Source organism: Lepisosteus platostomus, chromosome 2 (assembly GCF_059453375.1).
Source record: "Lepisosteus platostomus isolate fLepPlt1 chromosome 2, fLepPlt1.hap1, whole genome shotgun sequence".
In the NCBI taxonomy this organism is placed as follows: domain Eukaryota; kingdom Metazoa; phylum Chordata; class Actinopteri; order Semionotiformes; family Lepisosteidae; genus Lepisosteus; species Lepisosteus platostomus.
This window is the reverse complement of record NC_142612.1, coordinates 48,472,436-48,496,530: the sequence shown is the minus strand read 5'-3', so window position 1 is coordinate 48,496,530 and position 24,095 is coordinate 48,472,436. Positions and strand designations below refer to the sequence as shown.

The following is a 24,095-nucleotide window of genomic DNA, read 5'->3' as shown; positions in this document are numbered from 1 at the left end:
CTTGAATTTCCATTAGAGTCAAATGCAATTCTACTGTCAATTTGTAAGGTATTTTAAGGTGTTTTAAAAGTGAGAGAACAATTGATCCTGTCTTTGATTTTGCAGTCTAAATGTGCATTAGACTATTTGCATTGATCTTTCTCTTCTAAACTCGGTGACCCTATCGATTTAATTCTGTTTGCATGTATTTGAAAATTGCCTCCATATTATAAAGACTTTGCTATGCATGCTATCCTTAAAAGAAACTTAGATTTTGCCTTTCATTACGTTGAATAATATAATCCTCTTTCATTGCATATTATAAAAAATGGATAGTGTTTGGAACTACTGTGGTTGACTTTCATAAATGTACGCCAATTCATTTTAATGCAAATACAGTAGAGCTATTATAACTGCAATAAGCATGAAAATATTCTTTTTAGAATATTACAATTTGCCCAATGGGTTCTACATGATATGTATTTATTTGTTCAACAGTGGTGCTGAAAAACAATTATTCTAAATTGTTACCTAGAGGGGTACGCCATTCCAATTAGTCTGCTAATGAGCAAAACTGGGGACAGTGATTTTGTATGGATTGTAAATGAATAATGACTGTATTTTTTTATTTCAATTTGTGTAAATAGGGTCTTTTGTTTAAAGTGCTATATATGACACTGATTATTCAACAATTGGGAAATACACAATGGGCTAAAGGCCTACCACTTCAGATTATGTTTTTAACTTAAATATAGAGAGTGGACAGAACACAGGACAGATATTGTAGCAAAAACAATTCATTTGGTTTTGTGCTTTATTCAATTCAACAAGCTTTATTGACATAACCAATGAATTACAGTGTTGCCATAGCATATACATTTAACACAACAGCCACAGACATTTACAATACAAATGCATCATAGTACATTTAAATACATACAGTATACAACACATAGGTCATATTTGAGAAACAGGCTCACTGTTCCTCAGGCTATGACAGGAGATCACAGGGCTGCCAGCTCAATTGATTTCCCTTCCCCCTCTCCTAGTAGGATTGGGAACTGTTCTGTGGCAGGTGTGGGAATTTTGGGATAAAGTTTGTTATTTTAGGGAAGAACGTTTGTCTAATCCAAAAATATTCCTCACAGTGCACCAGAAAGTGCAGAAAGTGCATCTCTGTCTCTGTTTTCTCCCTGCTGGCACTGGGAGTACTCTGTGTCCTTCCTGTACACCCAGGCTTGTCTGTGTCACCCAGTTTCTATGGCCAGATTGTGGCCATTGAGCTTCATTAGGGTCATTTTTTTTTCTTTGCCGTTTCTTACCCTGGTCAAATATTCAGATAGTGTGTATTGTCTTTTTAGGCTCCTGTAGTATCCCAGTTTACGTTGTGTTTGTGTGTGTGTTCCAGTGTGTAAGATATTGTTGTTTGTCCTGTGCTGTAGTTTGGTTGACTCTAATTTGGGGTGTTCTAGAAGTATTGTCCTTAGGCTGGCTTGTGTCAGTGTGGCTTGGAGAGTTTCAGGACCAACTGGCTCAAGTGGCTCTTCTTTGGGCTCAGCTCTTGGCTCAGCAGGGGCCTTGTAGTGGTAGGAGATTTGGTCAGAACTCCATGTGCAAAGTTTCTGTGGAGTATTCATCTCTTTTTATGTAATCCTGGTCTGTGAGTGAGCCCCACACTTCACTGCCATATAAGGTGTTGTAACAGAAAGAATAAGTTCTGGATCCCGAAATGAAGTTAAACAGATGAGTTTATTGCATGCAAGGAACAATAAAGCCAAAGTCTTGTTTCCCACAAGAAACAACAAAACCGAAGTACTGTTCAAAGTGCCCGGTACAAACTTTCAGTTTATATAGGGTTTTCCTATCACTTCTGACTCCTTATTTTGTGTTTGGACAGTTTACGGATTCTGGCCAAATGGTCAGTTAGATTACATTCTCTGGGGGTTCCCTAGCTGCATCTGGAATCCTTATCAGTTATTCCTGCCATAAACTCCAGCCTTAGAAGTCTAATCTTCATGCAGAAAGGACTTAATTAACCCCTTCTTCACATCTTGTATCTTTTTTCAAAGGCAATGGGTTGGATTACGCATTCAAATATTTGAAGCCAGATTGTTGTGGGAGGGTTTATGTTGAAAATCCTCCATATTGTGTAAAAAGCTGCTGTGTCTCAGCATCTTGTTGTTGACTCCATTGTGACCATGGGCCTTTCGTGGCCTAATTGCCTGGAGTTTGTCTTATAGCTCCTGTTCAGTAATCGGGGAGTCCAAGGATTTTGGTTGTCTTTAATAGCCAGTTCCAAAATTTTGAGTTCTTCATATATGATGTGATGTTTTGGTCTGATTTATTTGTACTAGGGACCCTTTGATAAGCTTTTTAAAATATGTTTGCCAGATTGTTCCACTTTGGATGGCCAGGTCTTCTGGATTTGACTTAAAGTGTTCAATGTCTCTCAGAAGTAGTTTTCCTAATTTTCTGCAAGTTGTTTGTTTATGTATGAGTTTCTTTTCTTTTTGAGTGTATATTTAAAATATTTTACCATCTTTCATTAACTGTGGTGCAGAACTGGATGTGGTTACCTGCATTTTTGAATTGAGAGGTTTCTTTCCTAATATTCCTAACTTTCCTAATATTTGTGAACTCCATATTGTTGGATAAATGTTTCCCTGCTTCCCTTTAAAAGACAGTCAGGAGTTGTCATTTCATGCGCGTGGTCAGAGATGCTTGGTGTATTTTTCTCAAGGTAATGTAACTAAAACAGTCTTTAAATATTTTTCTATCTATCATGCTTCCCTGTGCTTACAAGATTGGCAGTGTTCCAAAATCACACACATCTTCCTACCTTCCTATTTGCTAAAGAACTTATTTTAATACAACTGGTTACTTACGTTCGTAGCACACATTCCTATATAACAGAATAGAATTACATACTCTAGTCTCCCTTGTGTCTAACAGTCTTCCAATCCAGTTCACACCTGTTCCGAATGTTCACCTTATAAAATATTGCATCTTCTGCAGGAAAAGTGTGTACAAAGTTCAAAGAGACCCTCTCAACAATATCAAACCATTTTTTCTTTCACTTTAGTTTTTTTATAGTGTATTGATTTTCATCTTTTTAGCTTTGTTCTTTATGCTAGTTTAGGAAATAGATGATTTAGTTTTTGTTCAGCCACATTTATGCCTATTTTGTTGGTTTGATACTGAGGTTTATGGAATGTGTTCAGTAGTGTCTGAATTTCTTAATTCCCTAGTGCAGTTTGATATCTGTTCAGGCTGTCACTGTCCCATTTGTATTGCTGTTCAGCTGTCTGGGCTGTGTCAGAGTGTCTCTGTGCTGGTGTGCTCTCTTGATGTAGAGGTTGATCTAGCTGTACTAAGAGGAAAGAGTTTGTGGCATAGTACACTACTGATATAATGACACTGCTACCCAGAGATGAGCTATAGGTGAACCTGCCCCAAGAGTCCACTCTGATCCTGCCATTGATGATGTACAGTACAGGCCCAGCTCTTGACAGATCTGCAGCAGCTCCTGCTTTAGTGTTGCTGACATATGTGTCATGGCTGCACCTGTGTGATGTGACCAGTGTGTTGTACAGGGGGCATAGTGCATAGTATTTCCTGTGTGCTGGTGACATCTACTAGTGTGCTTATTCATGTGTTGAGGTCTCCACACAACAGCACCTTAACCTGGTTCTGGAAGTGACAGATCTCGGTGTGCAGACTGGAGAATTTCCTCTCTGTAATTTGGGGATTCACTGGAGGAATATAAATTGCAAACAATTGCATGTTTTGAGCCAGAGATGTGACTCCCCCACCTTAAGAGGCTGTAGAGAGTCACTGAGCTCCTCTGTGTACCTCTGTCTCTGGAGAGTGCCCTGGATAACAAAGGGTTCTCTCTTTATTCTATATTCATAATAAATTCAAGGTCTATGCTCTTCAGCCTGAATTACTAGGAGCCCAGACCCTGAATGTTCAACATACTGATGGTAAGAAATCTCAATTTAGCTTTAAAACTTTAGATTAGATTATTATTTTCTTGAATGACAGCAAATTGATCTAGAGCATTGGTTCTCAAACTTTTTCGATGTCGAAGCTAATGTCACGGATCCCCAGCAACTTTTGTTTTCACAGTTACGGCGGTGTTCTCCAAAAAGCATTCTAGGACTGCTATTCAGAGGCAATTATAGTTAATTATTAAGGAAGAAACTATTGATTGCTTTTGTTTTCATTTTAAGCATTGTATCAGCCCATTGAGTTTATTTCAGTCATTTATTTATTACATGAGGCTAGCAGCCATATCACCCTGCACAACTGGCAACCCACTGAGCTAAGCAGGGCTGAGCCTGATCAGTACCTGATTGGAAGACCTGCTGAAAAAAAACTGTGGTTTCTGCTAGAAGTGGTGTTAGTGGAACCAGCCTGGGGTGCCCACCCTGCAGTCTGTGGGGGTCCTTATGCCCCTGTATAGTGGCGGGGACACTATACTATAGTGGGCTCTGTCTTTCAGATAAGGCGTTAAATCGACGTCGTGACTCTCAGTGGTCATTAAAGATCCACAGGCATTTCTCGATAAAAGTAGGGAGTTATCCCAGTGTCTGGGCCAAATTTCCCCCCTCAGCCCTTATTGTGGCCTCCATGTTGCCCCCATTTATGATTAGCTTGCACTTCCCCTTCGATGGACTGATGCCCTGTCCAGGTTGTACCCTGCCTTGTGCTCGATGCTTGCCGGGTAGGCTCCGGCTTCCCTGTGACCCTCACCAGGAAAATTGGAAGTGAAAATGGATGGATTAATAACATGATAACTTGTCTGCGATTAGCACCCTTACAGTTCAATAAAGCTTAATCACTGAAATACTCGTTGAGAATAAAAGAATCAAAGTTCTAACTGCCGATTCGACCAAATTAGAAGAAAACCAGAGGGGTTTCCTTCTGGTTTGAAAACTTTTTTACATTGTTAACAAAGGAAAAAAACTAATAGATTTATAGAACCAGACAATGCTTTCTGTGGTCTTACTGGGTGCAAATAGGGAAAGTTGGTAGCAAAATGACTAAGTAAAACACAGTGATACAATACATTTGTTTTTTTAAAAAGAGTACTGATAGTTTTTACCTCAAACCAACAGAAACAGAACAATCACAGTGTTATGAGTGAGTTTGCCTTGTACTTCTACATTTTTTTTTCATATTTGGAGTTATGGATGTGAGTTGTGACTGCATCCAATCTGTTGTAATACTTCATTTTTGTGGACACGTATGATAAAAATCCGATTTCACACAAGTAGGTGGTCACAAATGGGAGAAGAACAGAAAGACCTTTCTCTGATAATACTGGATATTCATTTTTGGTGCTGCACCAAAACTCTGCCAACTGCACTTCATTAAAAGCTGTTTGTAAGGAAGAGTCTGAAATCGAGTCAATGAACTTCTTGTAACGTGAAGTCTGTTTTTCACATTTTCTTTCTTTTTCTTTTCTCTCGTGGTTGCTGTAATTTCTAAGCGATCTTTCTACCTAGTAACATGCTATTTTCTCTCATTGCAAGAGTTTTTGAGATTTGCCGGATGGTGAAATGGCTAAAAATTTTTATCTCCAAACAAGATAAAAAAGCAGTTGTAAGAGGAAATTTAATCCGACACCTCCGAGGTACCTTCTGGCTCCAGCAGCCAAAGTAAAGAAATGTATTCAGAGAATGAATCTGAAGAGGACATTTCAGAAGATATGCCTAATTTTTCTGACTTCTTTGAGCCATGTAAAGCCATCGTAACTCACGTTTTTTATTGTTAGCAAATTTTTATTTTTCTTGTAGCATATGTGAGAGCTCACAGAACCCCTGCGGATGTCCCATGGAACCCCAAGGGTTCCGTAGAACACAGTTTGAGAACTACTAGTCTAGAGTATTAATCCTATCATCAAGAGATTTTAACCTCAGTATAGATTTTGCTTATGTATGATTTTGTTATGTGGCATAACGACCTTAAAATCAAGCCCAGCAGTCTATAGCAAAGTTACACATATTTCATCACCTAACTCTATTGAATATTCCCAATTTAATAACCTACAGTATACATGTGCTGTACTGTATGACAAGTAGTCCAACTTTTCGCTGTAGAAAATGGAAGTAGAAAGAAGTCACTTTAAATTACAGGAATGTGAGTATTAAAGATTTCTTACCATTTCACAGTGCAAAAAAGCACAACTGTCTTGCAGTGACCTCAGATATGGTTTTTGTTAGATTATGTTAAAGAAATATTTGCTAATAAATGAAGTTGCATTAGCAGGAAAATCATATCAGCAACGTATAAGGGTTTTAGCTGTGGGACTAAACATGCCTGACTGCTCTGCATGTATAATAATGTAGTTGATATGTTATCTCAGACTCCTTATATTTCTCTACGAATTAAAAATAAGAATAGTTGAATCCATGGTTAAAGTATGAATATATATAAACAGAATTATAATAATTTCTAAATAAACTGTTTATTAATATTCACATGTCCATTACAGATGAATAATGATTAAGTCATTGTACACCATTCTGTTCGTAACCGTATCCAATGATAGGAAATACAATGGAAGATTTTCTTATGTTAAGTATTTTTCCATGCTGGTTTATGCTAATTATAGCCCTACAAATTGCAGTTTATCAGAATGTTGATTTAATATGTAATTAGAATGATGGTTTATAATATTTGGACATTAGAAAGAAAATATATAAAAATAATCATATTTGTTATTGATTTTTTTTGTTGAATAAATCTATTACAAAGGAAATATTGACTACATATTCCTTTATATTGTGATCCTTAAGGGGCAATAAAGGTACACTGAAGAATTAAAGAGAACCTGATGGAGGAAAAAATGTTTGTAGCTACATGCTGCAGGACGAAGCTGATGAAGTGGCATTTAACATAGATCAAATAATGCCCATGGTTTGATTCATTACCATTTCTTTTGAATAAATGGGAGACAAGTTCAATTTGTTTTCCAAAACAGATGTTTGCTTTTTTTGTAACTCAAAAATAGTAAATAGTCTAGATGAAAAAATAGCATTGCTAATAATAAGTATGATTGGAGAACATACAGTGCCTTTAAAAATATTTACCCTCTTCCATTGATATCCCATCTTCTTGACCTTTGTGGTTGAATCTTTGCTAGAAATTCATTACTTGACTAAAGCACCTATCTCACAGAGACATGCATTTTTATTTTGAAACCATGACACAATCACTGCTATTGTACACAGAGGTCATTTAAATAATTGTATGTAAACATATTTTTTTGCAACAGAACTAATTTATAATGTTACTATTTAAATTTCAATAAATGATTAATATAAATTAATATAAATCATTTGAAAATTTCAGTTCAATTCAAAATACTTTATTCATCCCGAAGGGGACAATTTGAGCATCAAGGGGTGCAACATACAACACATTCCAAGTAAAACAACATTACAAAGATAATATACATGAATTTGAACTTGAACTTTATTGCCATATGTAACCAGTACATGTACTGGTAGAATGGAATTCTTACTTACAGAAAGTCTCTTGATTGTTAAAAAAAGTTTAAAACACAAAGTGCAGAAAGTGCATTGAGACAAGATACAAACAGTAAACAATATACAAGTAAACAGAGCATTAACATATAAATAAACATTAAAACAGTCACACAACGAAAGAGCTTGCTGTAAATCGTCGCCATCTTTCCGGTGCCGGAGCTCCTCCTCTTTTTATTAAAAATGCACTTGAGCTCTTTGGTGATCCATGGCTTATACACTTAATATATACACACAGTATATAGTGATGTTCTTGGTGGACATTTCTTTATCAACACAGAAAGCATGAAGATATCACCTTAACTTGTTCATTGAGATCTGAGCAAGGTGTTATGAGAGCATCTCAGTGAGTGCAGTTTAAAGGTGTCAATCGACTTCGACCATACCCTGTTTTCACAACTGACTGTATGTGCTTGACTACTGGCTTGTAGGCAGGAGCAAACAGGATGGTATTAGGGTCAGCACCAAAGCCTTGCATAGAGTGTGACCTATATCCTCCAGGGAGAGAACATCTGTCAAGGATTGTTTTGTGGCATGTATCACAGTTGACATACTGTGATACACACCAACTGTGATATGCTTAAACACTTTCCAGGGACTAATGATTAAAATCCCCTAAAATAAACTTAGGGGCATCAGCAAAGATGGAATCCAATTGATTAATAACATTGACAATGTATTCAGCTTCCTGGCACAAGGATGGATATATACTAACACAACAAAAAGATGCAGGAATTCACGTGGTAAATAGAATAGGTGGAGAAAAAATAACCAAAAGCTCTATATCTGTTACACAGAGCACCTCTAATTAAGATAGATACAAACACCACTCCATCTCTCCTTACTGGCACTGTCTTTATCTCTATCAAGGAGAATTAATGTTTTACAACCACTGGTAAACAAATCAACAAATTGGAAGGTAATTTGCATGGGTGAATATTTTTGCAAGGCATTGTATTTATTATTTCCTAGAGATGAAATAACATAACAAATTCCTCTAGGAATAAAAGAACTTAAACACTTATGTTGCAATCCTAGAGTGTAATTGTCTTGCATCTATACATCTATACAGATTGCATCTGTAGATGTAATGTATGAGAGGTTTACATTCACAGGGCTAATCAGATCTATTTATTTTCTGGTTCACTTTGACAATCTTTGAGTGATGCAGGAGCTGTTCTAACCATTGATAGGGTCATGGAGTGCTGGACACTTCAGCTGTGACAGGTCATAGAGGTCTACAGGCAAAGCAATGCCTGCTGTTCAAGGGAATATTGAATGTCATGTCTGAAACCTTTCAAATCTGGAGATAAATACTATTTTTTGTTGTTTTAAAAATGCATGTTTTTGTCTTTGTTTTGGTTTTTGTAGAAGGGTTGTACACAGCAGCTGTTTTTCTGCTCTACTGTGACAAAAAAATGTAATCATAATTATCTTTAGTTACTTGTGAAAGAGTGTATATTATTTGTGCATCTGCTTCCTGAAATAATTAGTTATATTCCTATATACCCATTTTCCCCTTGACATCCTCTATATACAACTTAGCTATTACATAGTCCCTATTACCCATGGTGTTACACTACGTGAACTAGTAATCTACAAAACAACCTCACTTTTTCATGATAGTTTATCATGCTACTGCTAAATAAACAAATAAATATCTGGAATGCTCTGGAATAATTGTATTATTTGTTTTCTTAATCTGAGTTCTCAGCACCAGCTGACCCCAGTCATTGGTATTGAGAATGCAGTATGTGCTTAAACGGTCTGTGTTTTGTAGAAATTCTCACAGAAAACAGGGACAGGTATAGAACCACAAAAGAATATAAAAAATAACCGAAAAACAAGGAATCTGAGATGCTCCAAAAAGAAGGACATTTCAGAATTTCAAAACTAGAGGGATCACTAGGAAGAAAGCCTAATAATTCCAGAGATTTAAAAGGGTGAGGACAGTACACCCAGCTTTAGTATTTATTACTTCTGTTCTTGATATTTTGTGAAAAGTTTTGTATTTTATTCAGAAATTATTTGCAATCAACAAATACAAAATTGTAGATGTAGATAAGTGGAAAAGGTAGCAGTCAGTGAGGAACAAATGTACCAATTTATAATTCAATTCAGTACTTGACTTCTGAAACATGGACTGAAATAACTAGAGCAGTCAAGTGGATAGAGCTGAGAGGACAAAAAGGCGCAGATGACCTTGGCATGATATGTGCTTCTTTTATGTTATAAACGGTGTGTACATTCCGTGTGAGGCATCTCGCAAGGCTTTTTCATTTGGGTAGTGAGGTTCTCAGCTTAAACTTTTGAGGCATTTGAAAGAGAGATACATACCAATTCCATAAATGCCCAGAGTGGGATACAATATTTCCAAAGTCACATTACCTCCCTTTTTGTTCTTATCAACCCTGCAGATTTTTCCTTTTGGTTGGTGCAATGACTCCTAACCATAATTTTTCATTAATTATTAAAATAGAATAATAATTTATTTATCAGTAACTGTGGAGTTATGCCTATAATGTTTTTCCTGTCTCTGTGTTTATATATCTTATTTTTTTCTCCTGTCCTTGGGTATTTAGTACAGCCACACATCACTCAGCTGAACAACATCACAGCAGTAGAGGGCAGTGCCACCATGATCTCCTGCACAGCAGAAGGCGAGCCAGTTCCTGACGTGTCCTGGAGAAGGGCCAGTGATGGTTACAGCTTTACAGATGGAGACAAGGTACACAGCTTTGGACATTTTTTTGCATGAGATTTGTATCTTTTCTCTCTTAAACTCCATGTTAAATGCAAATGAGGTTACTCAGCATAATGAATAAACAAAATAATTGTTACATTGTGAAGCATTAGGTACTAATAGATTTTTTTTGGAGTTTTGAAAAACAAAACAAAACAAACAAATAAACTGGCCCTACATTTTTTATATTGTTTTTAGAATTTGTGGCATGCTTCGATCCTTAAGATCACAATCACCCATTTACAAAAAATAAAAGCCCTTGCTTACATTTTTATTTCTATCATAGTCTCCTTTAAATGTTAACATCAGGATGAAATGTAATAGGAAAATGAAATGCCACCAAGAAGTGAAAGCAAAATACAAAAAAAACTAATCATACACAGAGCTTTTATAGTATTGATTTTCTATGTTTTTAAATTACATAAGCTTGTCCATTCTATTAAATATTTATGGAGAATATAGCCATAATCAACTAAATTACATAGCAACTCAGTGTTGCTTAATCTTCTTACAGTATGTGATATTTTCTGCAAGTAAATAAAAGGCTTTTATAAAAGTTGTCATAGTAAATGAATGTTCCCTGAATTTGGCTAAGTATGCTTTCCTTTATTCCTCTTACACATGATGGTGTAAATACTAATCGGGAAGGCTTCTGTCAGTTGCTGAGAAGGAATTCTGAAATAGTCAAAGAGAAACATATGTGATGTGGAGAGATTTCTTTACTGAATGGCATATTCATTAATGATGCTTGAAAAACAAATGCACAGAAAACTGTGAGGTTACTAATAATCTTTGTTTGCTGTAAAACTGATCAATGTCTTTTGTGATGTTGGTCTTGTGCTTAAGAGATTTGTCAAATAAAAAAAAGTTTAATATGTCATTGAAATATATAGTAGATAGAAAGTGTGATAGAAAATTAATTAATGATTTTATTAGTTTTACTAAATTAATTATCCTTGTTCACCTATCCATTCAGAGTCATTTCAATTTCAGAGTTCACAGGGGAAACAGAGCCTATCCAAGGAGGGATACATCCTGGATGGGATGCCAATCATCACAACTCAGAATTACACATTTCCATCTAAGTATTATATTACAAAATAATACACAGGGTATACAAGTTAAAAATTAAGACTTAAATACAACAGTATGTGAAATTTAGCAAAGTCACGTAGTCCCAACAGGCCACACATTAAGAAATCTTTTTTAAGGGGTATTTTCAAAGCACTCCTAGTAGTAGGTGCCCTGCTTGTCATTGACAGATTGCCAGGTTCCATGGTAAATATTTTGGTCATGTATCTAAAAGATATGAAGACACCTCCCCCCCACGGAAACATGTTCTCTTAGAAAAAGAGATTCATAGCGCGAAGCTGTGTCAGTCTTCTCTGTAAAAAAACCATTGGTGCTGTTTTTAATAAGCTGCTAAGTAAAAGCATGGGGAATCTTCCTGCTGTCAGCAAATTAAAAAAACTTGTAGCTTAATCAAATATTCTAAGATGATCACGAGGAAGTGTATTGCATGTCTAATGGTCTAACAAAACCTACAGTATGCTTTAAAGTTGTTAAACCAGTTTTTATTTTTCGTCCCAGACAACTTTGCCTGCTAGAACGCCACAATTCTCTCAACCACATCACAGATCAAGTCCCTGTGTGTGAGATATTGCTGTTTGATCTTTGATCTGAGCTTTAATAGAGAGCTTCTCTCTATTAATATAACTATCGATTGGTATTTAATGCAACTTTTTTGTATAAATGACAATTTTCTAAAATGTATTTAAAAAATAAAAATGATTACTCTAACCTTTCCACGTTTGATCCCATGGGGAAATAGTATATGCTTCTGCTTTGTTTAACGATGGTATGAAAAATAAATCTAAATAAATAAAATAAAGGAGATAATACTTTTTTTAAACTTCCGGTTTTTCATCGATGTGTAATTATGCACTAGCTGGAATCCAAGGGGATCACTGTGTACACATGTTGTGATACTTAGATATTTAGAAATAATGTCACCTCGCCGCGGTCCTGGAAGGGATGGCCTGCCAAGCTTTGCTGGATGTACCAGGGCACAGCAGCACAACTACGCGGCGTTGGCGTCGGCCCTCCGGAGGCGTTTAGGCGGGAGAGGGGAGGCACCGGGACTGCTGCGGGAGAGATTGGCCCAACGCCGCTCCCCAGTGGGAGAGCCACTGGGTCCGGTTGCCGCAGACGTGGCCTACTTAGCCCACCAGGGTTACCCTACTCTCCCGGAGGAGGCCCACTTCCCTTCCAGGACCACGGCGAGGTGGCCCGCTGTCTCCACCTGAGACCAGCCGTTTGACTAGGCCGCCATCTGGAACTGGGCCTCAGACATTTGCCATGGGACCTCCCCATTATAACGGCTCGGTCTCACCAGCGCATGCTGGTGCAGGGGTCATCCTCCTGCTTCTGACACCAATGTAATGAATTTGAGATTGTTGAGGACGAACACACAAACTCAGACTTGTGGAGTTAAAAACTGGGCTTTATTTCTTCTCCATCACTACCTGCCAGCAGCACTCCTGCGCCCAGACGAGAGAGAGACACAAGACAAGCCCGTCAAGAGCGTGGGCCCGAGAGAGAGAGAGAAATCAAGTTCCTGCTCTATGCAGATGACCTGGTCCTGCTGTCACCCACAGAACAGGGGCTGCAGCAGAACCTGGCACTGCTAGAGCAGTACTGTCAGACCTGGGTGCTGACAGTCAATCTGGACAAGACCAGAGTTATGGTTTTCCAGAAGAAAGCCAGACCTCAGGGAAACAGGTACAAATTCACACTCAACAGCAACACATTGGAGCACACATACAGCTACACATATCTCTATCATATAAACTATTTATTCTATCATATAAACATGCATAACTCTACCTGTGTTAATGGTCAATGTTAGCTTCTTAACATGGAAAAATCCTAATAATGGTAAAATAGTGATCCGTAGCTGTTGCCTTTGACTTTACATAATATGCACAAAACCTTAGAATCTGAAGTAAAAAGAAAGTTCCATTTCTTGTAGTTTTGTGTTTAGACAAAAAAATAATAATATTCATTTTGATACCTCAGGGTGCAGGGTGTTCATTCTATAATGCTATTATATATATTTACAGCAAGTGGTATGGTATATGTTATGGTGATGATATTTGTAGACATACAGATGCATCCATTTAAAATGCATGGTACAACCCTGTACCATGCAAAATTATCCACAGTTCACTGCATTGTACAGTAGCACGTGATTGCCTGGCCACAAAGAAGAGGAGCATAACACATCTAAAGGTCATAAACGATATTAATGTAGGAACATAAACATTATGTAAACTGTATATGCCTGGTATTGGTAGTTTAAATAAAAAATACACACCAGTATTCCACTTTCTTCCAAAACATTTTAAGCATCAAAGTCTTTCATTCGATTACACATCGTAGTTATTTTGGAAAAGTTTTTACGTTTTATTTTTACATGACTAGATTAAATTTATATACGTCATAAAAAGTTATAATGTTTTAACATTTCCTATGAATATTTGCGCTTGTTATCGCAGTAAAAAACACACTTTTTAGAATTTGATTAATAGGGAATATAATATGGAATCCCATATCTAAAGAAATTAAAAACAATATAATTATATTAATATAGCTCAAATTATTACAGTAGTACACTTTCTTTGTAAACAAAAATATCTTTGGAATAGGCATACTGTATAAATGACAAAGCAGAGGCTATGGAGAAAAAATAAATCGCAATCTGCAACAGAAATCAACTGGTTTGACATGTACAGTAAATGTGACACCTGTGGCACGTTGAGTGCATATCCTACAGTGTGAGCGCATTTGCAAAGGTGCAGTATTTAAAAAAAAAACTTATTTTGAATTAATCGAATCCCAGGTGTGAGTTCATAAAGCCAGAATTATGTACTATCCCTACATCTGCGAAGCACCTGATCATCTATTGTAAAGCTTTCAGTGCTTTGTGTATATTTCAATCGCAGCGGGAGCAGGGTGTGTGGGGAAACATTTAGGCTGCAATTTAATTGGGGATCTGTATTCTTCACACCTGAAACATTGTTTTCTCTGAAAGTGTTTTCTTCCCTGTTCAGCTGATCTTTTGCTGCCTAAGCATACTTATACTGCTCCCTAAGTGAATTTTTGTACTTCACTGAGAAAGCTTTAGAGAACTTTAAATTTTTATTTTCAACAAATTGTAAATATGACATTTCCATTGGCGTTTTTATTCATTTTTCATTTAAGCGTATGGAGGGGTGTCAGTTGTCAAAGAGAGCACCCCCGTTCTCTTTCTCCCTTTCCCCTCTACCCCCCACGGACAGACTGACAAAGCAATTGGGAGGTGTTAACTATCTAGCCATTGCAAGCCACTGCAGCAGCCACAAATAAATAAAAATAACCTTTTTTTTTCTCCTAATGGTAACTGTAACAAATTGTCACATTTCACATTCTTGCGAAACAATCATCCAATCAAAGGTTTGATGTTTTTTTTAATTTTGAAACCGTGATCTTGACATGCAGGTGTGAAGTAGAGTTGACAGCTTCAGATTTAAAAGGTTATTAATAATATCGTCCGTGTTGCATTAACATTGGAATGTTCGTACAAGTGTAAAAAGAGGCGATACACAACGTGTCTCCTCTATAACTCTTCAGTTTACAGAGAAATTCCATCAGAGCCACACAACATTGTCCAATAATACTCTTCTTGTGTCTAATTTCTAGTTTAGCAGGATGTGCACAACAAGCACACTGTTTAATGGGATTAACATTACCCACATCTACTGTATATCACTGTACATCACAGGCTTGAGTCAGAGTGTCTGTTAATAAAACAGAGCGCCTTCCAATACATATAAGTATTGCATGATTTCTTTATTGTACCAATTGTAAAAATAACCCTTCTCCCCTCCTTTTTTTAACTTAAAGAATTTGCAAAGAAATCCTTAATCACAATACCATTACTTAATTTATCCAGATACACAAATTCATACCAGAGCCAACAACAAGCTATAAAAGTGGACTATTTTTATGTATTCACTATATAGGAAACAAACCGAAAGTAATACTCTGATCTCACTTTGAACCATTGGGTGCAGTGCTTTGTCCATTACCACTACACGGACAATAATTTTTTTTAAAAAACAAAATGTTTCCGAAATGTCCACCTGTGATATTTTAGCTGCTTAGTTACACGATTCCATAGTCATATATGTGATAAGTAAAATCACTGGAACATTTATATTTTTACAATTACAGCAAGTGGTGTTCTTACTATGATAAAACGTTCTAACTTTTTTGATGTACACAATATAAGCTTAATAATGTTAGAACAAACATGTTAAAACCACAACCCACTATGTTACCAAGGTTGTGTACTTTTGTCCAACTGAGCAATCTTGCTTTTATAAAATATACCGACTTTTTAATGTTTAATGATTAACATGCTTTAATACACAGTTTAAAATTATTAAAAGTCTAAAGAATATACAACTTAAATTCTTAATTGGAAAAAGATTGTCCCTCTGCAGTGACCAGGATTCGAAACCGGGCGATTTCTAGCAACAGCTCAAATGCTGTACATGAGATGTTAAGCTTTATTAGCTCCACCTGGCGGTTTTACAAGGTGCTTCCGGATACTATTATCATAATTCAACTAAAATGCGGTATAATGTGGTATAATGTGCAATGCCTACCGCGTTTTAACGTAGTGTACTTCAAGCATTTTGAATGGCTGGATCTGTATAGTGCATAGAAGTGTGGAGAACCATAACCGAAACTGCTTTGCTAATGATTTCAGGCTTTTGCAGCAGTCTTGTCCTAAGCACTAAACAGAGAACTACATGCCACACTGGTGCAAAATGTATAAGAGACCATAATCCTGAACCATTTGCCTTCATAGCAAATTAAGCATTTAGATACATTAGCATTTTATTCGGTTAAATTCAGGTTTCAAAGTAAATGTCACTGGAATGATTTCAGAGCTAAGCCAAGAAGTGTATTTTTTCAGCTGTTCACCTTTGTTAGGGTTTACATTGATGGAAGATCACACGTATTATTAATTAATAAACATATAAATGTTGTCAGTTCTGGAGAATTAAGACGACCCTTGGTATAAAGGATTATTTTGATATTTTTCCTTTGGTAAAATTACTTTTAAGTAATATCAAAACATGCAAATGTTAAAAAAAATGATTTTGTCTTTTCAAAAGAATGTTTCTCACAGGATGTACCTTCACAGCTTTAATGGTTTTTGGAATATTCCTCATTCTAGTCATGATCCCTGCTCTGTTACATGTTTTATAAATGAGGATTTTAAAACATAGGCATCAAAGTCTGGCAGTAACAGTAGGCCTGGAATGAGTTGAAGTTTTATTAAATGGTTCCACTTTAAAGGAGCCCCAAAACAAAATTTAATTTGTCATTAGGAGCCATCTGTCATTCATAAAAAACAGCATTAAGTAATGGAACTGAAGGAGAATGTGTGAAATTGGGAAATATATTTTGATTTGAATGCATTTGACCAGCCTTAGGAGTGAATACAATTTCATTATATTATAGTTAGAATTTAATGATGTTCCTTTTGTGCCTACCTGTTTGATGCATAATTAATTACTACTACTACTACTACTACTACTACTACTTCTACTTAGAAGAAGAAGACCGTTTTGTAGTATATAATGCTTTATAGATTTTAGTTCCCCATATGTTTAGTGCAGTATATATTTTTAAAATATTTGGCAATCTTCTATTCGTGTAGATTTCTTCTTAACTTAGGTTAAGAAATCTTCAAACTATGCTTTGGTAATAACAAACATTCTGATTGTAGAAAGCACAGATTTACTCCAATACTACATATGTAGTGGTGGTTTTAGTAAATTATAGGTGCTTATACATTTATAGTAACTCCTGATTGTGTTGAAGATATCTAAGACTGTCATATGTATCCTGTACTTTAATTTGTTCAATGTTCTACATTTACTCAGAGTGGACAGTCTTCAGTAGGATGTTTTGAACCAGGTGAGTAAAACAGCTCAGTTCTTACATCAAAATGAGCGTTTGTTTTCCCAGTCACCTAAGGGACAACTGGATTTTAAAGATTATTATTTTTGTGCAAAGAACTGCACTGCCAATGCTTACACATCAGTAAGCAATATTTGAGATGGAAATATATTATTCTTTGATTTTGTGTTTATAGAGCCCGGATGGACGGATTGAGGCACATGGGCGCAAGGGCAAGTCCACTCTTACCATTTCTGTAGTGAAGCTGTCAGACTGGGGGCGCTTTGACTGTGAGGCACTGAGTAGGATTGGAGGACACCAGAAGAGCATGTACCTGGAGATTGAGTGTAAGAACAAATTCTTTCTTTACTGGGAATGCGGCTTTAATATAACTAGCTAAGTGTGCTGCTAATGATAGTATTACTATGGAACCAGTTCTTATCATACAGCATTTAAGCTAAAATTAGTAATAGTTGATTTTTTATCTTAAAATCGATAGAGCATGAGAAAAGTAGTAAACATTGTTTTCCCTGCAGGTTAAGTCATTTGGAAAAACAAATGCGGGTGAGAACTGCAGAATGTCACCAAATACAAAGCAAAGAGTAGCATAGAGACTAGTGACATACATTCCACCAGGAAACACCCAGTGGATTTTACACCCAGTGGAGTTCTTCAACTAATCAGTGCCTGTGAGAGTATTAGGGACTTGTCAGATGTTAAACTAAAACATATTTTTATTAAAATTCATCATTCTAGCTGGCCTAGCAGTTGTAAATGCCGACAACCATTCCCCAGGTGAAGATGAGGACAATTTGTTTGGTTATCCACCAAGAACATTCCCCTCCGACAACCGTCCCACAAGCTGGGTGCTTGTTTCATAGGGCCCTTCCCAATTCTTATCCCAGTCAAGCCTGTCTCCTACCATCTCACACTTCCCCCCTCCCTTAAGATTCATCCTACTTTCCATGTTTCCCTTTTGAAAACTTAAAACAGAACCTCTCTTTCTAAACCAGAACCTCATCCACCTTCTACCCGACTTGCTTGTGGATCAACTACTTTCAAGGTCAACAACACCTTGGATGCCTGTTGGCACAGAGGTTCTGGTCCAGAAGAACAGTCCTGGGTTCCGGAGGGCAACATACTGGACTGAAGTCTTATCAATGACTTCCTAGTACCCGTCCAGATCCTCCTATAAGGGTGTCCTCCTTTGGGGGGGGGGGGGACTATTACGTATTCCACACGCACTCACACTGCCACGCATTCCACAAACACCTGACAAACACCTTCACATTCCCATGTACACCCACTTAAACAGACGCTCATACCGCAACTAATCTTCCTATTACCTTTCGCTCCTGTTACTACTTTAACCCTCCTCTTTTTCCTTACCGTTGCTCACTAATTCGGATTCCCTTTGGAGCTCCCTAGTGCGCATACCCTTCTTCTAACAGTTTGATCTCTTCATTTCTTTGTGGACTCTAACTAGTTTCTGACCACGTTTCTGCCTTTGCGATTTGGATTTGTTATCTTGATTTAATTGTCCCAGCCCAGTTTTGACTTTCACCTGCCCATTGGTTTTTGAATATTAGGATATATTATATATATATATTAGAATATTAGCCCTGCATAGTGTCATTAGTGAGCATAAACAATTGCTAACAGGCTACATGAGAAAGCACAACTTTGGTGAAGCCAAATTATTATAAAAAACTATGATTATATCAAACACTAAGAAGACAAAAATTTAGTTCTAAACATCTACATAGTGGATTACCGTTTAAAAGCGAACAAGTAAAAACCTCAATTACGATTTCTCTTTAAGGGTATCTTTAAATCCCCTTACACTCTGGAGATTGTTGGTCTAAAGATTCATTTAGGGATAATGTAAAATCTTTGAAAATAACCACTTTAGATGAATAGCTCAAAAATTCGATGCAGGAAATGTTTATGAAGAAAGTAGAAAACTGTTGTGTGCCTTTTTTTGATTTTAAGATACCACTGCAAGCTAGAGTATATACATATTTTATTTATATTCACAAATTAATCATTAATGGTGTTCAGAATATTATATTTATTCTCAGCTACTAAAATTTATTTTAGCTAATGTTTTTACTAACATCTAACTCACCAAAAGTGCCACCCATCAATTTTCTCAGGCCAGTGAAGATTCTTTAGTTTTTCAGCCTTATCGAGACAATACGTTTTGACAAAAAATTTAGATGCACAATCTGAATGACTTTATCTGCAGATAAACAGATACTAAGAGATACAATGTTGCATTATCATTGTCATCTTTATCAGCACCACTTGTACACTGCAGGATGAAGATTCTTTAGCGGTCATTCATAAATGTCATTATGTCATTAAGCATATAATCTTGTCCAACTCATCCCTTTTTACAAGGGATTTATTGTGATCCAGTTCAGCATTTATTTGACTTCTTACCATTCTTTTTACCATTTTAGTCCATTTTTAATGGCTGTCTGTAAATTCCATTTTTGTGTGTGTTTTAAGTTCAGATTTTAGATTTGTGTAATGCAGACAACATTTATTAGTGGAAGGTAATTTAATCTTTACAGTCAGATTAGATTTTTCAAAAGCATTTTGAAGAATGACACAGTTTTAGCTCTTCCCAATGCATGCTCCAAGGTTGTTTTTCTAGGTTTTTAGTGTTCCTTTTATGACATTAATAGAATAATACACTGTATAATTGTTTATCTTTTCTTGCTCAAGGCTTTTAACTCCATTAACTCCAGCCCCCAATCTTTTAGTCCAGATCCCCTATTTAATGCCTGAATACCATCTAGCTGACCACCTTCCTGGCGTTTTTCCTTACCTGATCCAGTCCTGTTTCCCTGTCTGTCTTCACTTTCCCTGTAGCCTGTCTGTATCCATCCCTGTCTCCTGACCCTGTCTGTATTTCCCCTGTCAGCCATTTTTATTTTTCCTTGGTAAACTCTGCCAGCCTCTGGAAAACATGAAGCTCCTTCAGTTAGATTCCTTGTCTGCCTGTGAGATGCTGCTGTCAGAAAAGAACAAGCTGTGTCATAACAGTTTTCTCCATGTTCATTTACAGACCCACTTTTAGTTCTTCAAAGTAAGGAGTTTAAGTCTTCAGATCCTTTTTCTCCCAGTTCTGTGCTTTGAAAACTTCTGTTGTAGCTTCATTGAGATTTTCAGGATTTTGTATTGGATTTACAGAATTCTTACTTGAACTTCTCTGTCCTGCTGGTCTTTGCAACTTTGCAACACATTCTTAGCTTTATTTAGTTCTAAGATTGACAACATCACATTCTCTCCACTACCCATATCATTTCCATACCTCCTTCCTCCTCATCCAACTTCTCTGGTTCCCGTCTCTCCAGCTTCTCTCTTCTTGACTCAGCATCCCTCAATAAACTAGTTACAGTACATGCCTGAAACCCACCACATCTATTTTTAGATCCCATTCCAAACTTTATTTCAGTCCTGTTTCTCTTCTCTCTGTCCCATTGTCCTCAATATTATACATGAATCCATGAGCACTGGCATTGTACCAACAGTCCTCAAAACTGCTGCCATTACCCCCATGCCAAAAAAGCCTAACATGGCTCTCGACAATCTTAACAATTTTTGCCCAACATCTCCAACTTATCCTTTCTTGCTAAAATTCTAGAACGTGTTCACACTTCAGTTACATAACCACCTCATGACAAACAAACTTTTCAAACCCCTCCAATCTGGCTTCCGTCAACTTCACAGCACAAAAACTGCCCTGGTCAAAGTCACCAACAATCTTCTAATAGCTTCTGATTCTGGTTCTCTTTCTATACTCATCCTTCTTGATCTCAGTGCTGCTTTTGATACTGTTGCCCATAACATCTTACCTTCTTGTCTTGAGACTGTGTGTGGAGTTTCTGACACTGCTCTCAAATGGTTCAAATCTTACCTCACTGATCGCTGTCACTTTGTCTCTCTTAATGGGTATAGGTCTGAAATTGGTCTTGTTAAGTCTGGTGTTCCTCAGGGCTCAATACTGGGCCCCTTGTTCTTCAGCATTTACATGTTCCCACTTGGTCAGCTTTTAAGATCACATGGCCTCAGCTTTCATTTTTACCCTGGTGATACTCAGATATACATCAATACCAAACCTGAAACTGATGTGGCTGTCTCTATTCTATCTAATTGCGTCTCTGACATAAAAATTTGGATGACTCAAAACTTCTTTCATCTTAACTGTGACAAGACTGAAGTTGTGCTTATTGGCACCCCCCATCAACTTCGTAAAGCCAGTCCGGGGCATGGGGGTTGGGGCTGAAGTTATTGTCTACCTTCCTCAGTTTAAAATCTGATTGGCCCCCAGTACAGCTAGGGTCTTAAGAGATTGTGATTGTAAAATGAATATTTTACATACTGTGATATATAAAATTAATAAAAATGCCAATGTAGTATAAATATTAATTTAATTATGAGAATGATTTTATTTTTTTAAGATTTTCATTATATTATATATGTATTATATTAATAACCAGGATACATAGACGCTGCCAGGAAGTACAGGGTTAATGGGGATTGGTGTCCCTTCGCTAAAGCTGCATCAGTGACTATTGGGAATGTGTATCGAATGCATATTGAATAGTGAAGTGTTCCCTCCATTGCTACATCAGAAAAATTCAGTTGGGATTTCTGTTTAAGGGCATCTTTAAATTCCCTTGCTCACTCTGAGCACACTGGAGATTGTTGGTTTGGAGGTTCATTCATGTTATTACTTTATTGTTAATATTAATATTTGGCATGGTTTGATATGTAGAATTATCAGAAATGTGAATACATTTTGCTTATTCTTTTGTGAGAAAATCCCAGTTATATTTGCCACTGTATTAACAGATACAAAATTCTAATCTAATCTGAGATCTTAAAAAAAAGTTATTAACCTTACTGTATTTCACAGCTGTATATAAGATCACGTTTTATGTTTTGATTATACTGAAGATGTGAAGATTCAGTGAGCACTGGGGTGCTATTTAACACAGTCAGATTACACAGCCAAATTATTTTAGAAAATATGTTGAAAAAAGTCTGGATTTATGTTTTCACAAGACAAGATCAAATTGTACCCAGGTGGGAATTAGCTACATGAAGTTGGCCCCATTATTTTGGGGGGAAAGGGTGTTATTGGGCAATTGCTATTCTTGCAAATACACTTTGTATTATTATACAGTTTGTCTTAGTATGTTTATTATATCTGGGTGTATATGGGTGCTGTATAGGGGTAATTGGTGGTGTGTCCATCATGGCATTCAGGTTAGAGGGTTTTACTGTGCAACCGAATTTGGAGCAATGTCACGAGACAGATATTTTATTGTAGCAGGTTTCTTTAGTGTCTTAGTTTTCCTGAGGATATCAGAGAGTCACCTTCCCCAAGCTCTTTTAAACCTTTCAAAACAGACTTATTGTGACGTCAGTGTGTTATTGCATGGCATAGAAATGGGGTATGTGAAAGTGCCAATTCATATTGTGCATTTACAGTCTAATTTTATTACTGGCTTTGTTAAGAGAGGGATTCAACCTACAGTAGTATTGGTGTGGTCAGGGCCAGCCCTAGCTTTTTGGGAGCCCTAGGCAAGACCTGAAAGGGTCCCTTCCAGATCACAATTTGCATATACTGTACACTGCTATTATCAGCTCCCAACACGACTTTATTTTAAACCTTAGACAACAAAATTGATTAATTATATAAGTACTTATAGTATAGTACTTAATAGTATTAATTATTATTTTTTAATTATACAACTTTTATTAACCAGCTTTGAAAAACACATAGTAAATAAATTATAACAAAAACTCAGGGCATACATTTCACAAAGATTAAGTATTTTAAAATTGAAAGTAATAAAAGGAGCAGAATTATAACAATAAAATAATGATAATTAGGATTTCTGTTACTTCCACATTTTAGCAATTCATAACTTACAAATTACTGCATTGAAACCTTATTAAAAATGACCTGCAGAAATAAATATGAAATTAAGAAATTTAAAAAAAAACAACAAATTCACTCAATAGAAAGTGAGGGGAGATAAGCAAGGCTGAGTGGAATGTTTTAGAAAAAATGTTCTATGAATTAATTTGTCTATATTTTCAACCTCAAGTATGTTTTAATCAACTGGAGCTCTGAAAAGCTCCTCTGTGCTCTTGTCGCTGTCACTGGGAGAGATTCTAAGGGCTACAGGTTGAGTTCATAAATCACCCATTTAATGAAATACAAAATCGCAAGGAAAACAATTTGTTTTAATGCCAATTACATATACAGATGCAGCCATTGTTGTTAACTATTGTTGTTATTGTTTTAATCCTGTAAAGCGCTTTGAGGAGCACAGATTTCTCACCACTTAGATTACTTTTTGATACCATCCTTACACAAAGCAGAAACTTCTTGTATTTTCCAATGACATACAAGTGGAAAGATTACAGATTTTAATCGTCTTTTTTCCTGAACCAGGGAAAATCTGATCATGTTTCTCTATAACAATAATAAAAAACTTTATTTTACATATCACCTTTAAAAGTGGCATCTCAAAGCAATACAGTAGATGTAAACCACAAATTACAAAGTAAATACCCAGACAAACACAAACGCGTTTTTAATAAAATGCTTTTATTCATTCAGCAGAGAGAGAGCGTAAAACCTGGGCGTAACAGCTGTTTCTTTTTCTGATCACTCGCTCTCTGGATAAACATCTCACCTGTCCTGTTCTTTGTTTTCCTAATTTGCTGATTATGCCTTCTGCGATCCACTCCTACCCTCACACCTAAAGAAGACT

At 36.5% G+C, this 24,095-nt stretch overlaps 1 protein-coding gene across 7 annotated transcripts in view; it reads left to right on the top strand.

The window, feature by feature from the left end:
- Nucleotides 1-24,095, top strand: part of LOC148676410 (neural cell adhesion molecule 2-like) — a 923,711-nt gene that overhangs the window by 710,308 nt on the left and 189,308 nt on the right. For all 7 annotated transcript variants that reach the window (XM_088607785.1, XM_088607777.1, XM_088607759.1 and 4 more), the window contains 2 exons: nucleotides 10,115-10,260; nucleotides 17,489-17,639. In XM_088607785.1, the coding sequence (XP_088463911.1) occupies nucleotides 10,115-10,260; nucleotides 17,489-17,639 (297 nt within the window). The remainder of the gene's footprint in view (nucleotides 1-10,114; nucleotides 10,261-17,488; nucleotides 17,640-24,095) is intronic.